The 23,212-nt window shown below is 44.8% G+C and overlaps 1 protein-coding gene across 1 annotated transcript in view; it reads right to left on the bottom strand.

Moving 5' to 3' along the window:
• Nucleotides 1–23,212, bottom strand: part of CNTN1 (contactin 1) — a 189,173-nt gene that overhangs the window by 104,595 nt on the left and 61,366 nt on the right. The window contains exons 11-12 of the mRNA XM_006015910.2: nucleotides 22,192–22,319; nucleotides 18,892–19,067 (exon numbers count right to left, since the gene is read on the bottom strand). Of these exons, the coding sequence (XP_006015972.2) occupies nucleotides 18,892–19,067; nucleotides 22,192–22,319 (304 nt within the window). The remainder of the gene's footprint in view (nucleotides 1–18,891; nucleotides 19,068–22,191; nucleotides 22,320–23,212) is intronic.

Raw genomic sequence — 23,212 nt, 5'->3', positions numbered from 1 at the left:
AGGTCTCCAAGATGTCATTTCCTGTAAACCTAGGGCAAACATCATCTCTTCTTTCCCTGTCTCATGCCAGAGTTGCTGCTAGCAAGACTAAGGGGCAGGAAACAGCTCAAGTATGAATGAAGGCAGGAAACTGCCCTATCCTCCTATGGAAACAATAAGGACTATACCGTATGAGTCATAGAATCACAAAATGCAGGGTTAACACTCAAGCATTATGCAACCCCCAGCACAAGTGTAGGATTCCCAGGTCCTAAATCATCTCCAACAAATGACTTTTCAACCTCTCTCAGAACCTCCAATATTCCACAACTTCCTTGGAGCAGCCTATTCATTTTTCTTGGGACATTTAGGTCTCAGATTTATTCTAAATCTGCTTTATTTTTTATTTAAATTAACTGCCTCTTATCATAGTTTCATAGTAGCTAGGGTCAGGAGGGACCTGAACAGATCATCTAGCCTGACCCCCTGCCACAGGCAGGAATGAATGCTCAGTTCACAAGACCCCAGACAGGTGATCATCTAACCTCTTTTTTAATTTATCCAAGGTAGGGGCAAGGACCACTTCCTTAGGAAGTTGGTTCCAGATTTTGGCCACCCTAACCGTAAAATATTGCCTCCTGATCTCTAACCTAAACCTATTCTCCATCAGCTTATTACCACTGTTCCTCATCAGCCCAGGTGGTGCTGGGGAGAATGGGGCTCTATAGAGATCTATTTGCTGATGATCTCCCCGATGAGCTTATAGGCAGCCACCAGGTCTCCCTCAGCCTCCTCTTGCCTAGGCTGAACAGTTCAGGTCCCTCAGTCTCACCTTGTCCTGCTGCCCTCTCACCAAATGTGTGGCCCTCCTCTGAACCCTCTCCAGGTTGGCCACATCCTTTTTAAAGTGCGGCGCCCAGTACTGGATGCAGTACTCCAACTGTGGCCTGACCAATGTCGCATAGAGGGGGAGTATCACCTCTCTGGACCGGCTTGAGATGCATCTTTGGATGCATGACAAGGTATGGCTGGCCTTGCTGGCTGCAGTCTGGCATTGGCAGCTCATGTTCATCTTGGGGTCAATAATGACTCCAAGATCCCATTCCGCCTCTGTGCTTTCAAGAGAGGAACTCCCCTGCCTATATGTATGCTGTGGATTCCTTCTCCCAAGGTGCAGCACCCTGCATTTGTCTATGTTGAACCCCATCCTATTCTCATCTGCCCACTTTTGTAATCTGTCTAAATCTAGTTGTAGACTCTCTCTCCCTTCAAGTGTGCCCACCTCGCCCCAACATCTTAGTGTCATCAGCAAACTTGGACAAAGTGCTTTCAAACCCCTTGTCCAAGTCACTGATGAAGATGTTAAACAGTGCGGGTCCGAGCACTGAGCCCTGGGGGACCCCATTGCTCACATCTCGCCAGGTTGAGTACAACCCGTCCACCACTACTCTCTGGGTGCACCCCATCAGCCATTTTTTTACCCATCCAACTGTGGAGGCATCAATGCCACAGTCGCTTAATTCATCAACGAGGATGGGGTGAGAGAGTGTTAAAGGCCTTCTTAAAGTCTAGAAAGACTACATCCACGGTGAAACCATCATTCAAGGATTTAGTTACCTGTTCATAAAAGGCAATCAGGTTGGTCAGGCAGGACCTGCCTTTGATAAACCCATGCTAGTTGCCCCTGAGCATGATCTCCCCTGCAGGCCCCCCACAGATATGCTCCTTGATGATTTTCTCCAAGATCTTTCCGAGGACCAAGGTGAGGCTTATGGGCCTATAGTTACTTGGGTCCTCCTTCCTCCCTTTCTTAAAAATGGGGACTACATTAGCCAGTTTCCAATCCCCGAGCACCTGGCCAGATGACCATAAATGCTCATACAGCCGGGCCAAGGGCTCTGCGATGACCCCTGCCAGCTCCCTCAACACCCTTGGGTGGAGGGCATCTGGACCTGCATTTTAAAACATCCAGCCCTTCCAGAAGATCCCTAACTACATCTGTGCTGACCCTAAGGCCTGACAGAGCTATCCCCGAGACTGTCCCTACCTTTGGCAGGAGGGATGTCCTGGTCCCTGTTCAAGAAAACAGAGGCAAAGAAACTGTTAAAAATACTGGCTTTCTCATCTGGCATAGCCACAAAGTTACCATTTGAGTCTTGCAGGGGCCCTACATTGCCTGGTGCCCTCTTCTTGCTCCCAATGTACTTGAAAAAGGACTTGTTGTCCTTAATCCTGGACGCTAGTCCTGAATGCCCTTGATGAACCATGGGGTTTCTGAGCACTCTTGCCCCCCTTGCTTCGCTCAGGGACTGTTACCCTTTGGGCCTGGAGGATCACCCCCTGAAGGTACAACCATCCCTCATGGACTCCCATCTCCTCTACCTTCCAGGCCCTCAGTGCCTCCCCCACTAATCTCTGAAGCTCATTGAAGTTGGCCTATAACAGGGGGCCTCCTCGGGGCCACTTTCCCTGCAGCCTGTCCACCTGTTCTTGTGCCAACGGCCCGTGTTCTCACCTACCACGCCTTGATGTTAATTGATTAATAGAGATGTTAATAAGTGGGAGGCTGCCCATTTTCTGCCCCGATGCCAGGGAGCGCTATCTGCAGCTCCATTCCTCCCCTACACTGCAGCCCAAGCCTCACAGATGGCATCATGATGTTCCTTTAATCACCGGCCCCCACACTAGGCCCCAGAATCCTCCTGGATTCCTCCCCTCAGGATGCCTCTTCTGCCATCATACCGGGCATCATAGCTCCCTGAACTGGTTCCCCTTCAGGTGTGGTCCCCCCACCGAGACCTTCGGCTCATCTAGCCCTGGCCCACCTCCAGGCCAGTCAGGACCCCAGGCCCTCAGCTCTTGGGTGTCCCTTGCGGTGGGCCCCTGGCCCTTTGACCGTTCCGGTCCTGGCCCCAGCATGTGCCAGCCAGGGGAAACTCGGACAGGCCTGAGTCTATGGCCGTTTTCTCTCTCCGAGGGTCCACTCTCTAGGCCCTCCAAAACAAGGGGGTCAGCCACCCGGTCATGGGGACTAGGGATTAAGGCACCCCAACCCACCTTTCACCGGGGTGGTAACTGGCTTGGTATTTCCTGGGGCCTCCCCCACCGCCTGGAGCCCCACCAGGCCACCCATTCCTGGCAGGGTGCAGTTTTAGGTCATACCCAGGACCAGGAGCCTCCTTACCGTCTCCTACAGCTCCTTTCTTACCTCCCGATGATATCAGGAGCTCTCCAGCCAGGTGGTGTTGTTGCCTGGCCCCAAGCATGAGAACTGCCCTGTTTATATGGGCAGCCCTAGATCTAAAATGGCTGCCCACATCAGGCATCTGCTGGCTGCTGCCAGCTCCAGGCCCTTAACGTGACAGGCACACACAGTGCCCTGCTACCTGGCCCTTCTGAAGTCAAGGGCTTTAGTCTTGCTATAAGCCCTTGACACCCTGTGTTGGACAGTGAATTCCAGCAGGTGATGATCACTATTGTCCAGGCAGTCAAGGACCTGCAGTGAGGGCACCAGGTCATCCCCAGTGGCCAGGACCAGATCCAGCAAGGTGTTACCCCTAGTGGGGCTGTGCACCTACTGGATAAGGTGAAGGTCCTGTAGTACAGCCAGGAACCTGTAATACACCCAGGAACCTATGCAAGTGGTCAGACCTGGCTGTCTGCTCCTCCCCGCAAATGTCTGGGTAGTTTAGGTCACCCATGACAATGACATCCCTTGACCTAACCGCCTCCATAAGCTGACTGGAGAAGTCCCAGTCCAGCTCTTCCCCCTGGTTGGGTGGTCTGTAGTAGACACCGACCGTAAGGTCCCTTTCACCACGCCCCCCCGTAGTTTGACCCACAGTGTCTCCAAGGGTATCCTGCCTCTTATCCTCTTTATAGCAAGGGCAATCCTGCCTCTAATCCTCTTTATGGTAACAATTCAAAGAATTTAAACTGCTGTGGAGTTTCCAGCTCCCTAAATAAGAATACATCCTTAAGTACACTGTCTAAACCTGAAGTTTATTAACTTCCAACATATCCTGGGAGGAATCGTGTAGACGGTGAATATCTAATAATTTCCTGCAATTTGATATACAAATAAATGAAAGCAATACTATTCCAATCTTGTATTGTTTGGAAAAAAACTGTGTAGCTTCTTGTGGAGAAAAAAACCTTTGTATAATTATCATAATTTAATCATATTGCTCTTTCAATATAATCAATTTTCAAAATTTTAATAACCCTATAATAATATAGTTAACTTTATATGTAAAGGTTATTGGTATATGTAATGAAATGCCTACAGCCCTGCTATCATAAATACCAGTGACAACTTCTGTAAATTTCCTGTACATTTGGTAGCAAAAAACTTGTTTCTGAAAATCTAATTGATGGCATAGTGGAAGGAAAAATGTGATAATATGATGTAAGTTGAAAATCAAAATACAGAGACTATACACACATGCATATGAATATATCCTAAATTGAGATTTTCTGCAGTTAGTGATAAAGTTTTCCATGCCTCTGTGGGAGTCTAGGTTCTCCATGGTAGGAGAAGAGCTTACAAAGCAAATAAAAAACATGGGCATCAGCAGATTCTGTCCACAAATTAGATATGAATGCTCTGCAAGTTTTCACTTAAAACCTCAGCCTGGCTCAGTTTATAACTGCCTCACTCAATATACAGAGAGCTGAACCACACACTGGAAATTGTGATAGCAGTCTTCAGAGATGTTCCAAAGTGTATCTGTGGTTCACCACTCAAATATTTGCCAAGTCTGAAGCAAAAGTTTCTCATCATGTAAACCCCTGATTTATGCTTTAAAAATATGAAGTCATGCCAAAAATACCTAAGATTGATGCTTTCATGACAGATAGCAACCTTTACCACATTGTTAATGTATAGAGTGTTGTCCAAATGTGCCCAGCCATGACTGCAAATCCTTCATCAGCACCTTCACGCATTTGTCTGAAAGTAGGATCCACCACTGAAGAGATACCAGGTCACAATGATGGATCTCATTTCCATGATGCAGACAACATGCCACTTGACACTTACAAAGCTAACTTGGTTGAACCAGAAAAATCTAAAGACAGTGGCCAATATTTTTTAATTAAATCCCCAAAGTTAGACACATGGTTTCACAGGTGCTGAAACCTGCACAAGAAACTCTAAATGTGCAATGGTCAACACGTAATTTAGAAAAAAGATGAGCCATTTTTGCCAGAGATAGCTAATTTTCTTTGCTTTTCCCAATACTGGCCTAAATAATGCTCTTTAAAACCTGTAAATCCTTTCATTATGGATTAATATATTAAATCCAAATGAATTTAATATTTATTAATTCTTGTTTCAGATAATGTTGACCATAAAAGGCAAAAGATAGCTATCTGCTCCATGATAGATGCAAATAGCACAAACACTTCAACAGCTGTTGCTACTGGTTAGTATAAAACGTGATTACAGTCAATTTCCTCATTCCTTATTCTCAGAAGAGAATGAGACAAATTCTGCTTAGAGTTACACCGATTCAGTCCTCTTGTCTGTGTCTTATTAGTCACAGAACTTACTAAGCTGTAATGGTAAGCAGAATTCAATTAGCTTTATGAGACATATCTGGTATGAAAACTGTGGATAAATAAGTCAGCAGGCGATGATGACAAGGTCTTTTCCCACTGAAGTGTATGTTCCAATGGCCTATATTTATATGATAAATAGCTATGATGTTAATTCTTTCCTTGGTATGTGGACTAGGAAATATTCCAACAAATATATTATTCTTCTCTTTTATACATTGTACCGTTTCTGGTGCCCGAAGACATTTGGGATATCATGCTTCAGAATCAATGGGCTAATGCCTCCTATAGTTTCATTTGCAACATAAAAATGAGGCACAGTCACAGAATACACTTTTACCCAAGGCTTGTGCACCTAGTAGTCAGGTGGATGTAGTCAAGTAAACCATGATTAAGATATCTAAGAATGGAGCTCAGGACATGTCTCTTTATGAGCTCTTGCTTACCAAGTAGGATTTGGATTTTATTGATCACTGCAGGGATCCTGGTTTTCTCTATTTAAAAACTGCAAATTCTCTGATTATAATCCCCCCAAATTCTCTGAATAAAACCCCCAAAATCCGTGTTTTCCTGCGACTAAAATTAAACACCACTCTCTCTCTCTCTATCTAGGTATTACCTGAACACAATATTTTATTGATATATTTACAATTTTAAAGCCATTTGGAAGCCTACCGGTGCCTCAATCATTATAATAAAATAAATTTTAAATACCTATACATTTTGGAATTTGATTTTCGGTTTTTTTATTATGGAAAATAAGAGCTCCCCTTGCCCCCTTTGCTCACCAGGACGCAGGTCCAGATGCAGCTGTTCCCCACCCCACCCCACACACACTTTGTGGCACTGAGCAACCCTGTCCGTACCATTGCCCCTCACTCCCAAACCACAGGCCTCCACCCCTGCTAGTCCCCTTCACTTCACACCCACAGCTCCCCCACCACCCCAGCCCTGCCAGAGGAGGCCCACAGCTGCAAGGGCTATGGTTCCAGGGACCCGGGTCTGCATCCCCCTGCCACTCTGCAGCAGCATCCAAGACCTGGCTGCTGGCCATGGTAGGCAGCAGTGTGAAGCCCAGCTCTCTCTCCCTCTCCCCCATGGGCAGCACAGCCAGAGTGGAGCCCATTGCAGGAAAAGGTGTGGGCTGCCTGCTGCAGGCTAAGGCTCCTTGCCCTGCTGTCCTCCCCCTGGGGCCTCCACAGCCCAGTGGGCAGGACCCAACATGACATGGCAGAGTGGGGCTTGGTGGGGAAGCTCGTTGCCACTGCTGGGAGCTCCACGCCACCACAGAGAGGTAATCCTTGCCTGCCTGGCAGCAGCAAGGGGCACAGCTCTGCGCTGCCATCCTCACTGCTTCTGAGTGGGCAGCACGCACCTCACCATGGCAGCATGGAGTTCCCAGGAGTGGCAATAAGCTTCCTCACCTGGTCCTGCTCTTCTCTGCTGGGTTCTGCCCACTTGGCTACAGAGGCCCTGCAGGGTGGAGAGGGCAGAATGAAGGAGAACCCAAGTCTGCAGTGGCTAGTCCACCCCCGCTAGTCCACCCCTGCCTCCTCCCCACAAAACTGTGCCCCCTTGTCCCCCCGGGAGTAAGTACAGTGGCAGGGAGTTATGCCCCTCCCTGCCCCTTGGATGAGCTGGCCAAGGCTCTGTCCCACTCCCCACCCTGGCCACTCATTCTGGACCCGGGCCCCAAGCACCACGCACTGCCTGGGCTAGGCAGCAGACCCAGGCCCAGGCCTAGCCCTGCCCAACTCCCTCCCTCCCTCACTATGGGGGCCTCAATCCCCCTGCCGCTGCCTCCATCAGACTTACCTGTGGAGAGTTGCTCTCCATGCTGCCTGGTGCCCCCTGCTAATCACCCTCCTCCTGCTCCCCCCAGGCTTTTGCATGCTGGAATTCTGCCCACCATTTCCCATGCTTTTCTCCTTTAAAGGAGAAAATCTGGGTTTTTTTCTTTAAAATGAAAAAAAAAATCTGGGTTTTAACACATTTTTCCATGGTGAATGGAAAACCTGGATCCCTGGTAGTCAATAACATCTCACTAACACACAGATTACAAAGCTCTAGTGAACTCATTTTTCAGGTAATTCTTTCTGGTGCAGCTTTTGCCATTTCCAGCCTTCGCCATTTCCAGGTTTCACGGAATAGGCACAATTTTACTGTCTTGGAAATACTATTATAAGTTAATAACAGTTTTTTCCAATGCTGTTCCTGTCACAACTAACTGCCTTACAACGTACCATATTTCTATTGATTTTTCATCACAGACTTCACTCTTTTCCCCTCATGCTAATTCCTTACTATTATGTTTTTTGCTCAAAATTTGAGTCAGACTGAGAAGAAACAAATGGCTCTAAAAACCAACTCATGTGGAGAGGTACTCAAAGAGGAAAGTCAGTGAAGTGCTTGTGACAAGAGTTTACTTGTAACCAGCCTTTAATATTTTACAGAAGGAAGGCAGATTTGCAGAGAGACATTGTGAAATGTGGATGGGGGAGGGGAGGGAGCATGGGATGGATTTCCCTTGGGTGTAAGCCAAGGGAGGTAAAAGAGGCTTGTTATCCCTGATGGCTAGAAAATTATATTTAGAGGTTTGCTTTTGGGAACTGGTTTGTAGGTAAAGTAGATATTGCATTAGCATAATGGTCCAGGAGAATGGTAAGGCTTAATTGATTTCAAAAAGCCTGTCTGTGACAAAGGTTCCTTCAAGACCCACTGGGCATATATACATGTGCACATTTGATGCACATTAGCCAAATTTAAGATGCATTAAGGGGTGCGCTACACAGGTGGGCCCTTAATGCGCCCCTTAAAAATGGTGAATTTAAGCTAGAACAGCCTCCAGCCATTTTGTGCCTTGTGGCACATAGCACAGGGAGCCAGTGCTGTCTGTAGGAGCCTACCAGGCCCCATGTACCCCCTGAATAGGACCGAGGCAGCCTCTGCCTGTCCTGTCCCCTATCCAGAGCTGCTCCTTGACAAGAGGTGGGTGTTGCAAAGTGCTGCAGCCTGCTTTGTCCCTTGCCCATCCCTGAGATTCCCCCCACGGCTGCTGGCCCTGCTTTCTATGGCAACAAGGACAGCACCTGCTCCCTGCTGCTCCTCACTCCTAGATGTGTCTCTTTGCAAGCAGGCACTGTGGTAAAGTGCCTCTGCCATATGGCATGCAATCCCTACTCATGCCCCTGTCCTGGGTGCTGCTGGCAGCCCTCCAGGGCTGGCATCACAGGGACAGTAGCGTGGGGGCCTAGAGAGCCAGCATGGGGAGCATGTCCAGCACGTCGCCCCTTTCGAGCACCAGCTCCGCCCATGTGCCTATGTCCATCCCAAGTGCCTGGGCTCCCACATACAGCTGATCTCCAATCTGAGGCTGGGCAATGCAGAGCCCCTGGTGCAGAGCATCTTATCTCTGCAACATTTCAAATTCGCACAAATGGCTTCTGTCTTTTGTCTCTGCAGGCCCAACATCTGGATGCGGGAAAGAGGCTGCAGGGCCCTGCAGGAGTGCTGCATAAGGGTCGCTGCCATCCACCTCTGGAGCTGCCCACATGTGCCAGCTGTACCAGCAGTGTACCAAAGACTGGACTCTCCTGCTCTGCCTCCAGGCTGGTGGCAGTGGTGAACTGGGTGGTGCAGAAGTAGGCACGGGAGGCATAGAAGCTGGCCTGTCAGGAGGACGATGTCACCCAAGACACTGCCCAGGAGGAGGCACAGGACCAAGCGCAGTGGGAGCACTGGGCCTGGCTGCAGGCCCTGGAGCAGTGCCATGTGGAGCTGCTCCAGCAACAACTGGCCACCCAGGACCAGCCAGTGGAGGCCATGTCCAGGCCCCCCGCATGTCAGACTCCCAGCCCCACAGGAGCCCTGGGTCCTGCCTGCTACCTTGCAGCAGGCCCCCGCCTGGTCCTTGGAGGAGGTCCTTTGGCACCTCCCACACGCAGGAGCCCCTAACATTCACTGTGGCCCTCAGACCTGCAGGGGAATTGAATGTGGTCAGGGTGCTGGCTGTCTGCCACCAGGCTGTGCACCATGGGTGCCCCCACCTCACAGTCCCCCACTCTAGGACTTGGACAGAGACTCACACTATTGTACATAGTTTTCAGTTTGGAAAAAAGGATTTTATTGCTGCTGGATGGGGAGGGGCTCTGTGTGTTGGAGAGGGAGGGAGGAAGGGATGGGGAATGTGAGGGGAATAAAGGTTTTCATGTGCATGTCCTGGACTGCTGCTGGGTGTGGGCAGGGGTTAGGGGGTTTGTGGGTGGTGGGACAGGCAAGCTGGGATAGGGGGGTGCTCCAGGAGGTGGTCTGCCAGGTCTTCCTGCACCTAGTGCCCTGGTCCCCACTGGTGGGTGTGTGCCTCGCCTGGGGCTGTGGTGGGGGAAGCTGCTGCTGGAGCTGCCACTCCCAGTCCTGCTCTTACCACCAGGCTACCTCTGCCTGGTGTGCCTTGTCTGCCCCGGGCCTCACAGACATTGTGCAGCACACATGCTGCAATGATGACCTGAGGGAGGTTTCTCTTGGCCACTCATGTGGTCATTAAGAAGTGGCAGGTGAAAAAGGAAGCTGGAATCTTGAGAGACAGAGGAGAGAGGAAACCTGGCAGGGATGACACGGCCATTAGGGGGCATCACAATGGTCTTCAGTCACCCAACCTGTTGCACCATCTATGGATGTCCTCTGGTCATGTGAACATCTCACCTTGCTTCTGTAATGCCAATTACATCATAATTTTGTGATTGTATTAGGACCTCCAATTCTTCCTGTTTATTCCCCATGCTTCTTGTATTAATATATAAAAGTTTCAGGTATCTGATTGTATTATCTTCTCCCTGGGAACATTCCTAAGGCTTCTGTTATTGCTTCCTCTTACTGAATTTTTACCCAGGTCCTCTGGCTGTTTACTTCTGGGCTTTTGTCTCTATCTCCCAGTAAACCTAGTTGATGATGAAGAACAAGAATGGTGCTTTGTCCTTGCTAGGTTTCTTGCTCCCACTCTCATGCCAATCCATGATTCCCCACTTCTTCCTTCCTGGTTTATAATTTAACTTCTGTACTAATTCTATTCTTCTCTCCCTTCCTTCAATTCTTTTTTCAAACCTATTACTGATTTTTCTTTTACAAGAACTGTGGACATACTTCAGGAGTGCAAGCTAACTTATCCTGTTGTTTTCCATGAATAGGTCTATAGAGAAGATGTTTAATTAAAAAATAATTAAAATATTTGCTGCAAGTCATGGCATGAAAAAGTACAGAATTATAAAATAACACTCGGTATCTATTTAATGAAATGCTACATGAGAAACATATCGCTTATACAAAGCAATTTTGTCTGCTATGTCCAGCCAGGGAGCTACCACTGTCTGCAAATCATAAACTAAGTCAGAAAAATGAGCAGATTCTGGACAACTCGCACTTAATAACAATTCTACCATCCAAGTTACACTGTGTGGTTTACAAAGACATCTGTAATAAAGGGATTCACTTTCCTTGTATGTTCTCCCTGGTCTACTACTTATTCTTTGTCTTTAAGGATGAATTTAGTGCTTAGGCATGCTATTGAACAGAGAAAAATTACAGAGGGAAGAGACAGCATCCCAGATCCAATGAATACTCTATTATGTGGTATTAAGTTCAGTGCCTTCCTCTGCTTTCAGATTTTTGAGAAGATTTGGGTCAGCTGGTTAACGTTTACACAAGAAAACTGTTTTTTGATAAGAAAAATGGTTACATAAACATGTTTGAAAAAAACCCCATGGCTAGATACTCTCTCATGCGTAGGCGCATTCCTTAGCAACAGACTCACTTTTAAGCCTGCAAAACTAAGTCTACACTTAGGTATGCAAACTCAGTTTGAGAAAAATTCAGAATTAAAATTTTGTACAGCACCTTGTACAAGTTACATTGCACAGAGGCTGATAATAGGAGAAGTAAATTGCAACTGCTGATAATTTAACTATCTGATCTTAAAAGAGGACCAATGCAATGATTTGCCAACTTTACTTGTTAAACAAAAGAGATAAAAGGAAATTTATGCCCCTTAATCCAGTTGGAATTGAGACCTTGGAAGCAGACTATATTTACCACAAGGACCAAACATGGTGCCTGGAAGGAGGACCTAAAATCTCACACACACATGCATTTCAGAAGCTAATGACAAGTTTGAAATGAAACCACTTTGCGTGAAATTATCATATATAGGATCACAACACTTTTCTCCATAGTTGCCCTGCTTAACAATACAGGTATTCCAATGACTCACAAGTTCCTTGATACCATCCTCGAAGAAGCTTTTTGGTTGCTGTGACAGCCCCTCCTGCACTGTGGGTTGCGCTTTTGCATCACTGGCAAAACCAGCCCGGAGTTCATCTACTGCTGACGTGTGGTGTTTTTGAACTTCTCCATCTACTTGCTGACCTTCAGCTAAGCCTGAGTTCTCACTGTATTGTGCCACAATCCTACAGTGAAATTTGCTGTGCTGGCCCACAAAAAGCAATGAAAGAAGGCTGCTCTTTGATGCACATTGACTGTGGCATGGTCAAGTTGTTTACATACTCATTAGCACCACACAAAGATTCAGGACAAAACCATGGGTCCGTTTAACAATGCTGTGATCAGTGTTCCCTGCTGCTGCATAATTTCCAACTTTGTCAGACATGCAAAGGGGGCAACTATTTTGTCTTTAGTTTCTGAAACTCTCTGCATAATAAGTATTACAATGAGAATTCACCACAGAAACAGGAAAACCTTCTTACATGCTTTTAACACAAGTCATAATAGATAGGTCGGGGTCGGCAACATTTTTGGGCAGAGTAGAAAAACACCGGCAACCTCGATTTGTAAGATGTTGGTGTGCCAAGGGTAGATGGTGGGGGAATTGAGAGGGGCCCGATCCTTGTTGTGGCAGCACAGCCCTGGCCCCTTCCCCACGGTCCACCCTCAGGCAAGCAAAATGCTTTGGTGTTCCACACACAGGCACCCATGCTGGGGGTTGCCTACCACTGCAATAGGTTTTATTAAATTATATTAAAATACCTCTATTTTGTTTAATCAGTAGATTTGTGGCTGCCATCTTCAAATTCTTCTGCACACTGCCTCATTAATAGCATCACATTCTTATTCCAATTATTAAAAAAAAAGAAGATAACAGTTTCCAAGTGGAAAGCCTCTCAGACATTCCTGTCAGAAGAAGCAGTAGTTTTGAAAGGATAAAGGAGATGAATCCACTGACTGCTTTCCTGTCACCTCTACCTGTTTCAGCTCTACTCTATATTTGGACACCCGAGAAAACAAGAAGGAACAAATGAGGCAAAAAGAGGGGAGTGCCTTATGGCATGAGCCCTATCAAAGCTGGTCCTTATGGAATGATGCCAGAATTACTTAAAAAAAAGACAAAACAAAACAGCCCCCCTGTGGGCAGCAATTCCAAGACCCTATGTAGCTGAAAACACATATGCTGGCTTTGCAAAAATGTGACCGTTGGTAGGCACAACATTGGCATCCCCTGCTCTCTCCAGAAATCTATATCACATTAGGTACATCATTTTCCATAGCTTCTGTTTCCAGATTTTACATTTCTTACTTTAATATATTACAAAAAAAAGGAGGAAACCTTGGTTTAATGCGGGAGAGAAGAAAACTTTATTTTAGAACAAGCCACACATAATGAAATGCGATGGAATATTTCAGCAGGGATTTTCATAGAGGTTAAGAGGAGTTTGCCACTGATTCCTTTGTATTCCTTTGAAAATCACAGTGCTAAAGTAAGATATAAGACCAAGCAGGAAGGGCAAAAACCCATCTGCCTTCAACAAGCCACTTTCTTTTAATCTCCATCTCACTGTGTTGCCTTATATCTCTCAGTCTTTTCGTCTCCCCTTAAAGATGAGGAGTCAAACCATTAACATTATTTTTATCCATAGACATCATCCAGATGTTACCTCTTCTGAATGAAATTAATCTGCCAGAATGCCAGATGGTCTCTCAAGATTTTGAACACATCTGTTGCAATCTAGTTTTGCTTTCATTAAAGAAAAATAGGGTAGAAAGAAATATCAAGTCTCAGCTCCACTGTCCTCTTACTATTTAAGAAAATGCAGAAATAACATTTCAAGTTTTGTTTAATAAAAGGTAATTGACAGAGTAACAGTTGTAAAAGATGCTCAAAAGATGTTGGTCCACAGAAGATACATTAAGGGTGGGTGGACAAGACTTCCAACAGTTCACACTGAGACCTGCTTTAGTATGCATCCGATTTGCTTAATGTACTAAGTAGGATTATGGCACCATTCTCTACTCTGATATGTCCATTAACAGGAAAATGTATTTCACAAGCATATCAAAGGGAAATTATAGCCCTTGTATCACTATGGGTAGATATTTTATCTTTTTTGTCAATAAAAACTTAACTTGAATAATTCCTTGGATAAAAGACATGATTTTTTTTTAAATATCAAAACAGTCAGGTCTTCAACTTTAAATATACATGAAAAAATTAACTTAGTAAATAAGAAACACTGAAGCACCTGAGGCCTTGGGAGAGCCTGAAACACTAAATTTCCTTGAATCTTGGTAAAATATGTTAATGCTTTGCTACTCAGTCAAAAAACCAAAGGAACAAACATGCATAAAGTGAAACATATTGGCCACATCCAGACAAGTGCGGACATTTGTTTCCTCTCTGACACTTGTCTCCAGGGAATGCCTGTGCCATACATGCTCTGGCATGTGGCAGGTTACCCCAGATGGAGTAGGGGAGGCTGGGGCCAGCAACTGTTCTGGCCCCAGCAGCCTTACCTGGGGTCTTGGGGGCCTTGGGGAGTTGCAACAGCAGTGCTGCTGCAGGTAGGAGCCTGGCCAGCTGCTGGAGTGTGGCTCTAGCTGGCCAGGCTCTGGTTTTGGGTGGTGTACGCTGCTGCCTTGTGCACAGTCCCACTTTTTTTTACCGTGGGTTTTTTTGAACCTGGGACATCCCACAGTCAAAATCCCCACCCCAGCACTGAAAGGTACCAGCGTGGGGGACACCTGCATGTCTGCGGTGCCACATACCGCATGTCTGTGCTTGTCTGGATGTGGCCATTGAGTTTATCAGTAAAGTGTAGAAAACCCTATTGACTAGAACATGTCCTAAGTTAAACATATTTTTCCTCTTTATGTAGCACTATCATAAATTGTCATATTAAATTACTATTGTCTTCAGTGACTGATGACACTACTAAAGCTTACTTTTCAAGATAAAAGATTTATTTAGGTATTTACATAAATATCATTAACATTGCATTCTGCACTTGTGACAACAATATTAACTTTACTACAGAAACTGAAGTATAGTGATACTATAAAGTTTCAGCATGTTGATCTGCACTATCACCATAAATTAATAGCCACATTATTCAAAAGACATATGCACTCCTCCATCAACAGGAAAGTGTAGACCAGAATGCATACACAGTGTTTATTCTGTTACATGGCAGCATGTAACATGCAACACGCTTGATTAAATGAGTTTGGTTAGATGCCATTTAAAGTCCAAGTAATTACAGACATGTAAACTGGAAATCTTAAGCAAATCTGCCACCTGGTGGCTAAAAGTCAAAACTACAAGGAGGTGCCAAAAAGGAAGAAAAACTCCAGCGTATTTACATCTATGCACAAAGGTAGTACAAAGAGCATGAATTAATGGACATATCTACATAAGACATTTACTGCACAATTGACTACTTAGCTGCACAGTAAATGTTGTGTGTCTACATGTGCACCCCTATCAGGCTGGAGTAAACTAATTTACTCCACAGCAGGATAGTACTTGTAAATACAAGTACTATCCTGCTGCAGAGTATGAAACTCCACAGAGGCTGCCCCAGCTGGCTGGGGATTGAGGGTACTTCAGTGTGGGGCTAGCCCTGCACTAAATCACCCTCATACCCCAGCCAGCCCCTCCCTCCACATTGAGCTGCGGGGAGCAGCCCCATGCTGGCAGGCTGACCCCCTGGGCTCCCTGCCAGCTGAGGCTGCTCTAATCCTGATCAACATGCTGCATTCCCAAGCGCACATGAAAACGTGCACTCAAGAGCAATAAACAAAGGTGTGATAAACAAGGAGTGATTCAAGTGCATTAATATGCACTTGTAGATGTGCCCAACAATAAGTAAAATATCAAGTAAATGGAATAGCAAGAATTTAACCTACATATGCCTTTCATAAATAATTAACTACACTTGAACATAAGGGCTAGGGACATACATTACACATAAACCAGTTTAAGTGATCAGAAACCAGTTTAAGTGATCAGAAACTGGTTTAAGCCTGTAACAGAACATAAGTTCAGTGCACATAAACCAGTTTAAAAATGGCGGAAACTGGTTTAAGATAAACCTGGTTGAACGTAGTATCAGACATAACTGATTTCGGTCAAACTGGTTTATGCAATGTCTGTCCCAGACTCCTTGCTGATTTAAATTAAAGCAGAGTCCCACAGCATCCCAGATGCTTCACAGCTCTGGGCTGGGCTGGCCCTGCCTCTCTGCTCCCTGGCCAGAGCTCTAGCAGAGACTACAGGCACAGCAGGGTTTGACTGGCTTATCCCTGCCCCCCACCCCCTTTGTTGCTCACTACTCGAGCAGGGATTCTCCCTCCCATCTCCCACAGCACATGTATATGTGTGTGCATGTGTGCATGCGTGTGCATGTACGCGTCTCAAATTTCACTAGGACAGGCAGACAAAATAGTGTCTGCTTAAGGCTTTTTGGAAATAATCAATAGGTCAGCTGTCAATGTCCCTCCATTCCTCCCTTGGAAAAGGTTGTTTAACAAGAGCTTGAACTAATGAGAGAGGCTTTTGTTTTGTTGATGGGCTGATAAACACTGTGTTATCAGCTACGTGCTGGCTCCCTCACCTGTCAGGTTTGCAGACAGTATGAAGAAGCAGGGAGATGGAGATTGAAAAGCTCAGTATCATCAACAGATGCATGCACTGCACACACAGACCTCTGCCTCAGAGTGCTAGCCGGGGGCTGGGGTCTGGCAATACTCCAGCCCCTTGAGCAGCAAGTGGGTAAAAGCTTGGGACTAAGCAGGTCAGGGTGGGGATTTAAACTCTCCCTAATAAGAGCATCCTGCTGGGGCCTGGCCCCACTTCAGGGAAAGGAGGGCTGCTCTAGCACCATCAGCTTCTAGCCTGAGCCATTGCAGGCATGCACCTGCATTTCTTCAGTCCAGAGGGAATGTCTGTGCAATTGCAAACAGTTTCAATCTAGGCAGGTTAGACTAACCTGCAAAAATTGAATCGATTCAGGCCCAAGCTTCTTGAATGTCTGTCCCCAGCCAAAGTGAAAAGCCAAACTGATGGAAGGCATTTTCAGCCTAGTCACAAAGTTTTGAAAATCCATGCATTTTTTTACAATACCCTATTAGTCCTTATTACAAAAAAACCCCATCCTAAACAATTATTTAAATACAAAGATCAGGTGCAAAGATAAGTGCCCAATCCTGATGCTGTACAGAGATCAGTAGCGATGCGTAGGGGGTGCACATGCACCCCACGAGAGCGCCGGTGCACCTCCTGTCAGGCTGTGCTCCCTGCTCAGGTGATTGGGGGGGGGGGGGCGCCTGTATTCCCCTTGCAAGTGCTGGATGCTGGCTGCAGCTGCTTCCGGGAGCACCACTGCCACTTCTAGGAGTGCCATAGCCACTTCCGGGAGCAGCATAGCCACTCACCGGTTGGTAAGTTTTGCCACGGATTGGCCACAGGGGATCCCCCCCGCCCAGTTGGCAAGATTGGCTACTGGGAGACACCCCTGGTCAGCGCGATCAGCCATGGGGGGATGCTCCCCCGGTCACTGACTGGTTGCCGGGGGTGGGGCATGTGCCCCACCTGTCTAAGGTGGCACCAGTCACCCATGACAGAGATCCTCCTGTTACCAGTCCAATCCACCCCTTTCTGTGCAGACTGATAAAGACTGAGACCACTGTGGAAGAAGGCATGCTTGCTTCAAGTATGAAAGAATTGCAGCTCTATAAGAGGGGGAATTCATGCAAAGCAGCTGCCTCAGCTATAGCAAGTAGAGCATTTATTAAAGAATGACATCCTGGGGCACAATGAATGGGAGAGGATTTATGTCCAAAATTAGGTGGAAGAAAGTGTTAATCCCACATACGCCTTTAGTGCCAAGACAAGTGACTTTGTATTCGCTTTGTATTACCCTTAAAAAACGTCTTACTCAACATTTACAGATTTTTTTAAGCCCATCCATCATCTTGTACAATCCTTGAACCCAGAAGTTGGGTTGGACAAACACAGGCAGGTAAGGTAATACATATCTATCCATCTTAAAACAATCTGTGCTATATTTGGTGTCCTCCTACCTATTCATTTCCTATATGCACAGTTCATCATTCATTATTTACTACTCTTTCATGTTATATGCTTCAGTCTTGCAGTGAGGTATCAGAAATATTATTATAGACTAGACTGCTAATTTTTTATTCCCACTGGTGAAAACATAGTCACACAAATACTCACACTGAAAACAACAGCACTAACTGTATGAATAATTACTTACCCATAGAAGTAAGGGGATCATGCAATCTAGTCTTGTGAAATCTAAGTGATCAGTCACACTATCAGAATACCAAATATGAAGAATCTGAATACAGTACATTTAAATCCATACACTAAAACTATTCAAATACATTCAAACATATCAGGACAAGTTTGTGGGTAATTCAGAAAACAAAATCAGAGTTAATTTTGTCAAACTACTGAACTGTAATGAGGGGCGTAGGTTGTAGCTGTGTTCATCTAAGGCCATGGGCAGACAAGGTTCTTTGGGTAAATCCAGTATCTTTTATTTGAACACCTCAAATAGTTGGAAAAAAAATTCTTAGCAAGCTTTCAGGCACAAATACCCTTCGTGAGGCTCTCAGCCTGACAAAGGGTGTTTGTGCCTAGCAGCTTGCTAAGAATTTTTCCAACTATTTGAGTTGTTTAATAAAAGATATTGGATTTACCCAAAGAATCTTGTCTGAACTATAATGGAGAATTTGACAAGCTCTAGCTTGGCAACTGGAAAATTTTCAAAAGTTTTAATGAAAAGTGGAAATACTGAAGTAAATCATTCATGGAAAAGATGACCTTTAAGAAAAAATCTTTTACTTATATCTCTCATAACTAAAAATTATAAATAACATTTATATGCCTTTGTCATGGTCTATAATTTTAGGCTTCTTTAAATAGGTGAATCATTTTTCTGGTGCAATTTCCTGGACACAACATATTGGAATACGATTGAACAGAAAACAACACCTCGCTATGATAGTGAAAAACAGAGTTTAGTAATCAGGTAAGGGTCTTACCATAACACTTCTTTCATAATGCTCATGCTCTTTCTCAAAATCTATTACATAGCCATTTAGAGACCAAATAAACGTCAGGTCTAATGAGGGGTCGTGGGATGCAATACACTGCATAGTGGCATTCTCTCCCACTGTGACATCAACATTAATTGGAGCTAAAGTAATCTTTGTAGCTTCTGTGAAATTAAAAGAAAACATGGAAAATTCCAATAAGCAAGTGCGCACAGAGATGCAAATTCAGCTCCATACCTGTTCAATTATACATGAAGGAAATTTGTTTATACATTGATTACATGATTACATTTCAAAGGAGAAAACTGATTAGAACAAAGGAAATAATGGTATGATTAAAGCATCCTGCCTGCTTGTTCTCTGATAACAGGTATTTTTAGTTTCTGGACCATGATGACTAACCTACTATGTTGAATCACTTTTGTTCAATAGCTGTTTCACATGCAGAAGATAGGTGATGACTCTTGTATGATTCAGCATGTATTTTTTCCATCTACTAAATCTGCTTTTTAGTCTGTATTGTTATAGAAGGAGAGCTCCACTCATCACCATATGCTGGCTAGAGAACTGTCAAAATGGATCTGAAGACTTCTAGAATTCTACCTTTGGAAGGGGGATTTCAATATGTCTGTTGAGAAACAATACTTCATTACTTATGGAAAACTGCAAATAACTATGTAAGGAAAAGAACAGAAAGAAGAAGAAGGAATAAATCCGCAGCACAACTTCCTATAGTCCAGCAAAGAAGACCAGGAAGGTTCAAGAAGCATGTCAAGAGCACATTTATCTTACTGTTACCAAAGATATTGATGTTACAGAAAATCGTAACCAGGTCTGTAAGTAGATAAGGGTATTCTAATACTATATATATTTATTGGTTGATTTTATAGCCATCTTTCAATTTTGTATGGCACTTAAAAAATATTGTATCAATTTAAAAGACATTCTGTAGGCATTCCTAATATATCCATCAACGTCATTTCTAGGAACCAAATTATGAAATGTTTCAACTGGCCTTGTTTTTGAGGGTTAAAGCTGTAATGCAAGGAATGTGGCTCAGTCTTTGGTTTACCTTTTTTGATATGCTCATCAGAATCCTCCAGCATTGAAATAAATGGTTTAAATTAAGTTTATAACTCACAAAAATTTTTACTATGTATAATATCTACTTTGGCTAGTCTGTAAGATGAAAATCTATCCTGCCTTTCACAATTAAGTATATGAGCCTAAGATACTCGTATTGCAGTATATGAAAAAATACTAGCACAATTTTAGGGTGTATTAAGCAAGAGTATATGTGGTAGAAACCATTGTACAAGATACTGGTAAGATCTCATTTAGAATACTATGCAGTTCTGGTCACCAGAATTAAAAAAAAGATTAATTAAACTGGAAGAAGGTCAAAAGAGGGTCACTAAGATTGTAAAGGGAATGGAAACCTTCTAATGTGGAATAAAATTAAAGATTTAGTTTAGTTAAAAAAGAAATTAAGAGGGGATATGATCACTGTCTTTATGAGCATATTTCTGCAGTGAATATTAGGGAAGGAGAGGAGATTTTTTGATTGAAAAACAAAAGTGGCATAAGAGGAAATCATTTTATGCTGGCTAGAGATAAATTCAGATGTGAAGATTTCTCACTATTTGGGTGCACCTAGACATGTGCTTTACTGCAGAGCTCACTAATTAGTTCCGCAGTAAAGCAGCATCACCACCTACATGGGCATCTTTATTAGGGCGCAGTAAATTAATTAACTCCACTGTAGGACAGTACTGTCTGGACAAGTACTCTCCTATGGCAAAGTCATTCAGTGTCCCGAAATGCACATGTAGACGAAGACTGGGACTGGCTGGGGCACGAGGGTGCTCTACTGCGGGGGCTGCCTGATGACTAGACCTACACTGCAGTACCCTTGTGCCCCAGCCAGCATCTTTGCAGCATGTTGACCCTGGCAGAGCAGCCCCAGGCTGGCAGGCTGACCCCTGGGGCTGCTCCACCATGCTCAACATGCAGGCACATGTGTAAATGCTACATTTGCGATACAAAAACTGGGGTGCAAACTGCGCCGGAGTTTATTTCTGCATGCTAATTGCACATGTAGATTCACCTTCTGAGGACTGTAGGGGAAAAGGAACTTGAATTGCCCTAAGACTGAACTTGGCAAGTTTATGGAAAGGATGGTATAACAGGGCAGGGAGTTCTGGCTTACCAATCAGTGTGATAAAGAGTCATATGTTTGCAGTCCTCACGTTGGGATAAGGAGAGAGTTCTTCCAAACTAAAATGTGTTTGGGAATCTCATACTTCAAGGCCTTTGCTGGTTACATGTTGAAGCCAGGAAAGACTGTTTCCCCCTCATAAATGTTACCACCTTCTGGACTGTTTTTTCCCTTCCTCCGAGGCACTGGGTTTTTACCACAGGAATGACTGGGGGGTTTCACTGGGGTACGGATGCTCCCTGTACTTAGAAAACCAACAAGTTCCTGGACAAAGGGTCATACCAATGTCCAAACCTGGATTCAGGAAGAAATTTTTCCAGTAAGTCAGACAGAAAGAAACCATGGTGAGGTGGGGGTATTTTTGTTTGTTTTTGTATCTTCCTCTGTAGCATGGGGAATGGCCTAGGATCTTCTGAGTGTACAATAACCAACCTCTTCCCCGTTATTGGAATGATGTGGCATTGGCAGTGCCCTTCTCTCTCCTACATGTATGTTCTTGGTGTTTGCCTTGTATGAAGTGATGGCTATGGGATTCCTGGGGTTAATGAACCCCTGTAAATCTGGGGAACTGGGCTCAGTGTCTGAGGAGGCCCCTTTCAGTCCCATGCTTCTTTGTATGCCAGACGTATATTTATTTAGGCGTGTGACACTATGTTATAAGGTCAAACACATATTTAATTGAATCCCATCACTGATTCTCTAAAAAAGGCCAGAGAAGAGCTAAGGAGGAGCCATGAGCAGAATAAGCACAGTCCCAACTCTCTCTTCTGGTCTGTAGTCAAGTAGATAATTGAGAAGAAGTAGCTTACCACCTAAATGGGAAAATCACATCACTGACACTTCTGTGGAAGAAGTAGTACTGGAAGAAGAACATGGCTGAGATGCAATGTTTCCACTGCCCTTCCTTGAATGAGGAAGCAGCAGGCTACTCTTACATGAACTATCCCTTCACATGCAGTTACATTGTAAAGAAATGACATAAAATGGTTTCCAGGGGAAGTCTTATATTGGGAAAAAAATCATAAATTACAGGAAGTTATCTAATATGAATAGTGAAAGTGGAGTTTTACCTGTGATTTCAAGAGTACCAGAATTGTTAGCTTTTCCTCGGTTATTTTCTGCAAAACATGTATAAGTGCCTTCATCCAGCTTTGTGATATTCAAAATTTCTAGGCTTCCATCATCCCAAATGTGTATGCTGTTGAAAGGATGAAAAACCATCAACTGATTTAATTCACTGTATATCCAAAAGAAGACAGGGCTTGCAGCAGGAACTTCAACACAAGACAAAAGACAAATCATAAGGGTCTCTCATAGGCTTATGTCTACCGAAAACACAAACTAATTTCCAATTGTATCCAGACCATAGAATACAGTACTGCTTCCAGAGCACATGATAATTAATGGTGTATTGTGGTTTTAACAAATGGAATTTTGGGGGCTTTAAAAGCAGCACAGGAAGGGGACTTAGAGGTAACGTAGTATCTAATTTTATAAGTGAGCGAAACAGTGCTAAGCTTCACTTTATTTTTCAGCTTTGATCAGGGCTGTTCAACTTCTAAGAGGCCAGGGGCAGCACTAATGGGGACAGTGCTAGTGGGGGGAACAGGCTCACCAGGCTGCATGGCGCATGCATATGCCCCACACTCCTCACTGGACTGTGTACATGGTACCCTACCTCATTTTCAGTTCCCTGCAGAGCCCCCCATAACACCATGCCACATGGGCACTCCAGGCTGCTGGCTCCAATGGCACCACAACCTATGCCATGATGCAGAAGAACTCAGAAAAGGGAAGGGGAGCCCTGAGACCCTGTCTGCTGCTATAGCTGGAGCAATAGGAGAGCCCAGAGGAATGCATATGACCCAGAGACTGCCTTTACTTGGATCACAGACTAGAACAGAGCTGTCCAACTGGCTGTCTGGGGGCACATGCAGTTTGAGGGGTTAATCTGCAGCCCCTGAGCTCCCACTTCCTCTATTGCTCTAAATACTGGTGCAGCCAGGATCTCCAGCTTTCCCCTCCTTCCTCTGGTTTCTGCTTCCTGACCCTGACCCATGGGTACAGTGCAGCACACAGTGCTGGATAAGT

Source organism: Alligator sinensis, unplaced genomic scaffold, assembly GCF_000455745.1.
Source record: "Alligator sinensis unplaced genomic scaffold, ASM45574v1 scaffold147_1, whole genome shotgun sequence".
Taxonomy (NCBI): domain Eukaryota; kingdom Metazoa; phylum Chordata; order Crocodylia; family Alligatoridae; genus Alligator; species Alligator sinensis.
Note: the sequence above shows the minus strand (reverse complement) of the source record. Positions and strands in the feature narration are given on the sequence as shown.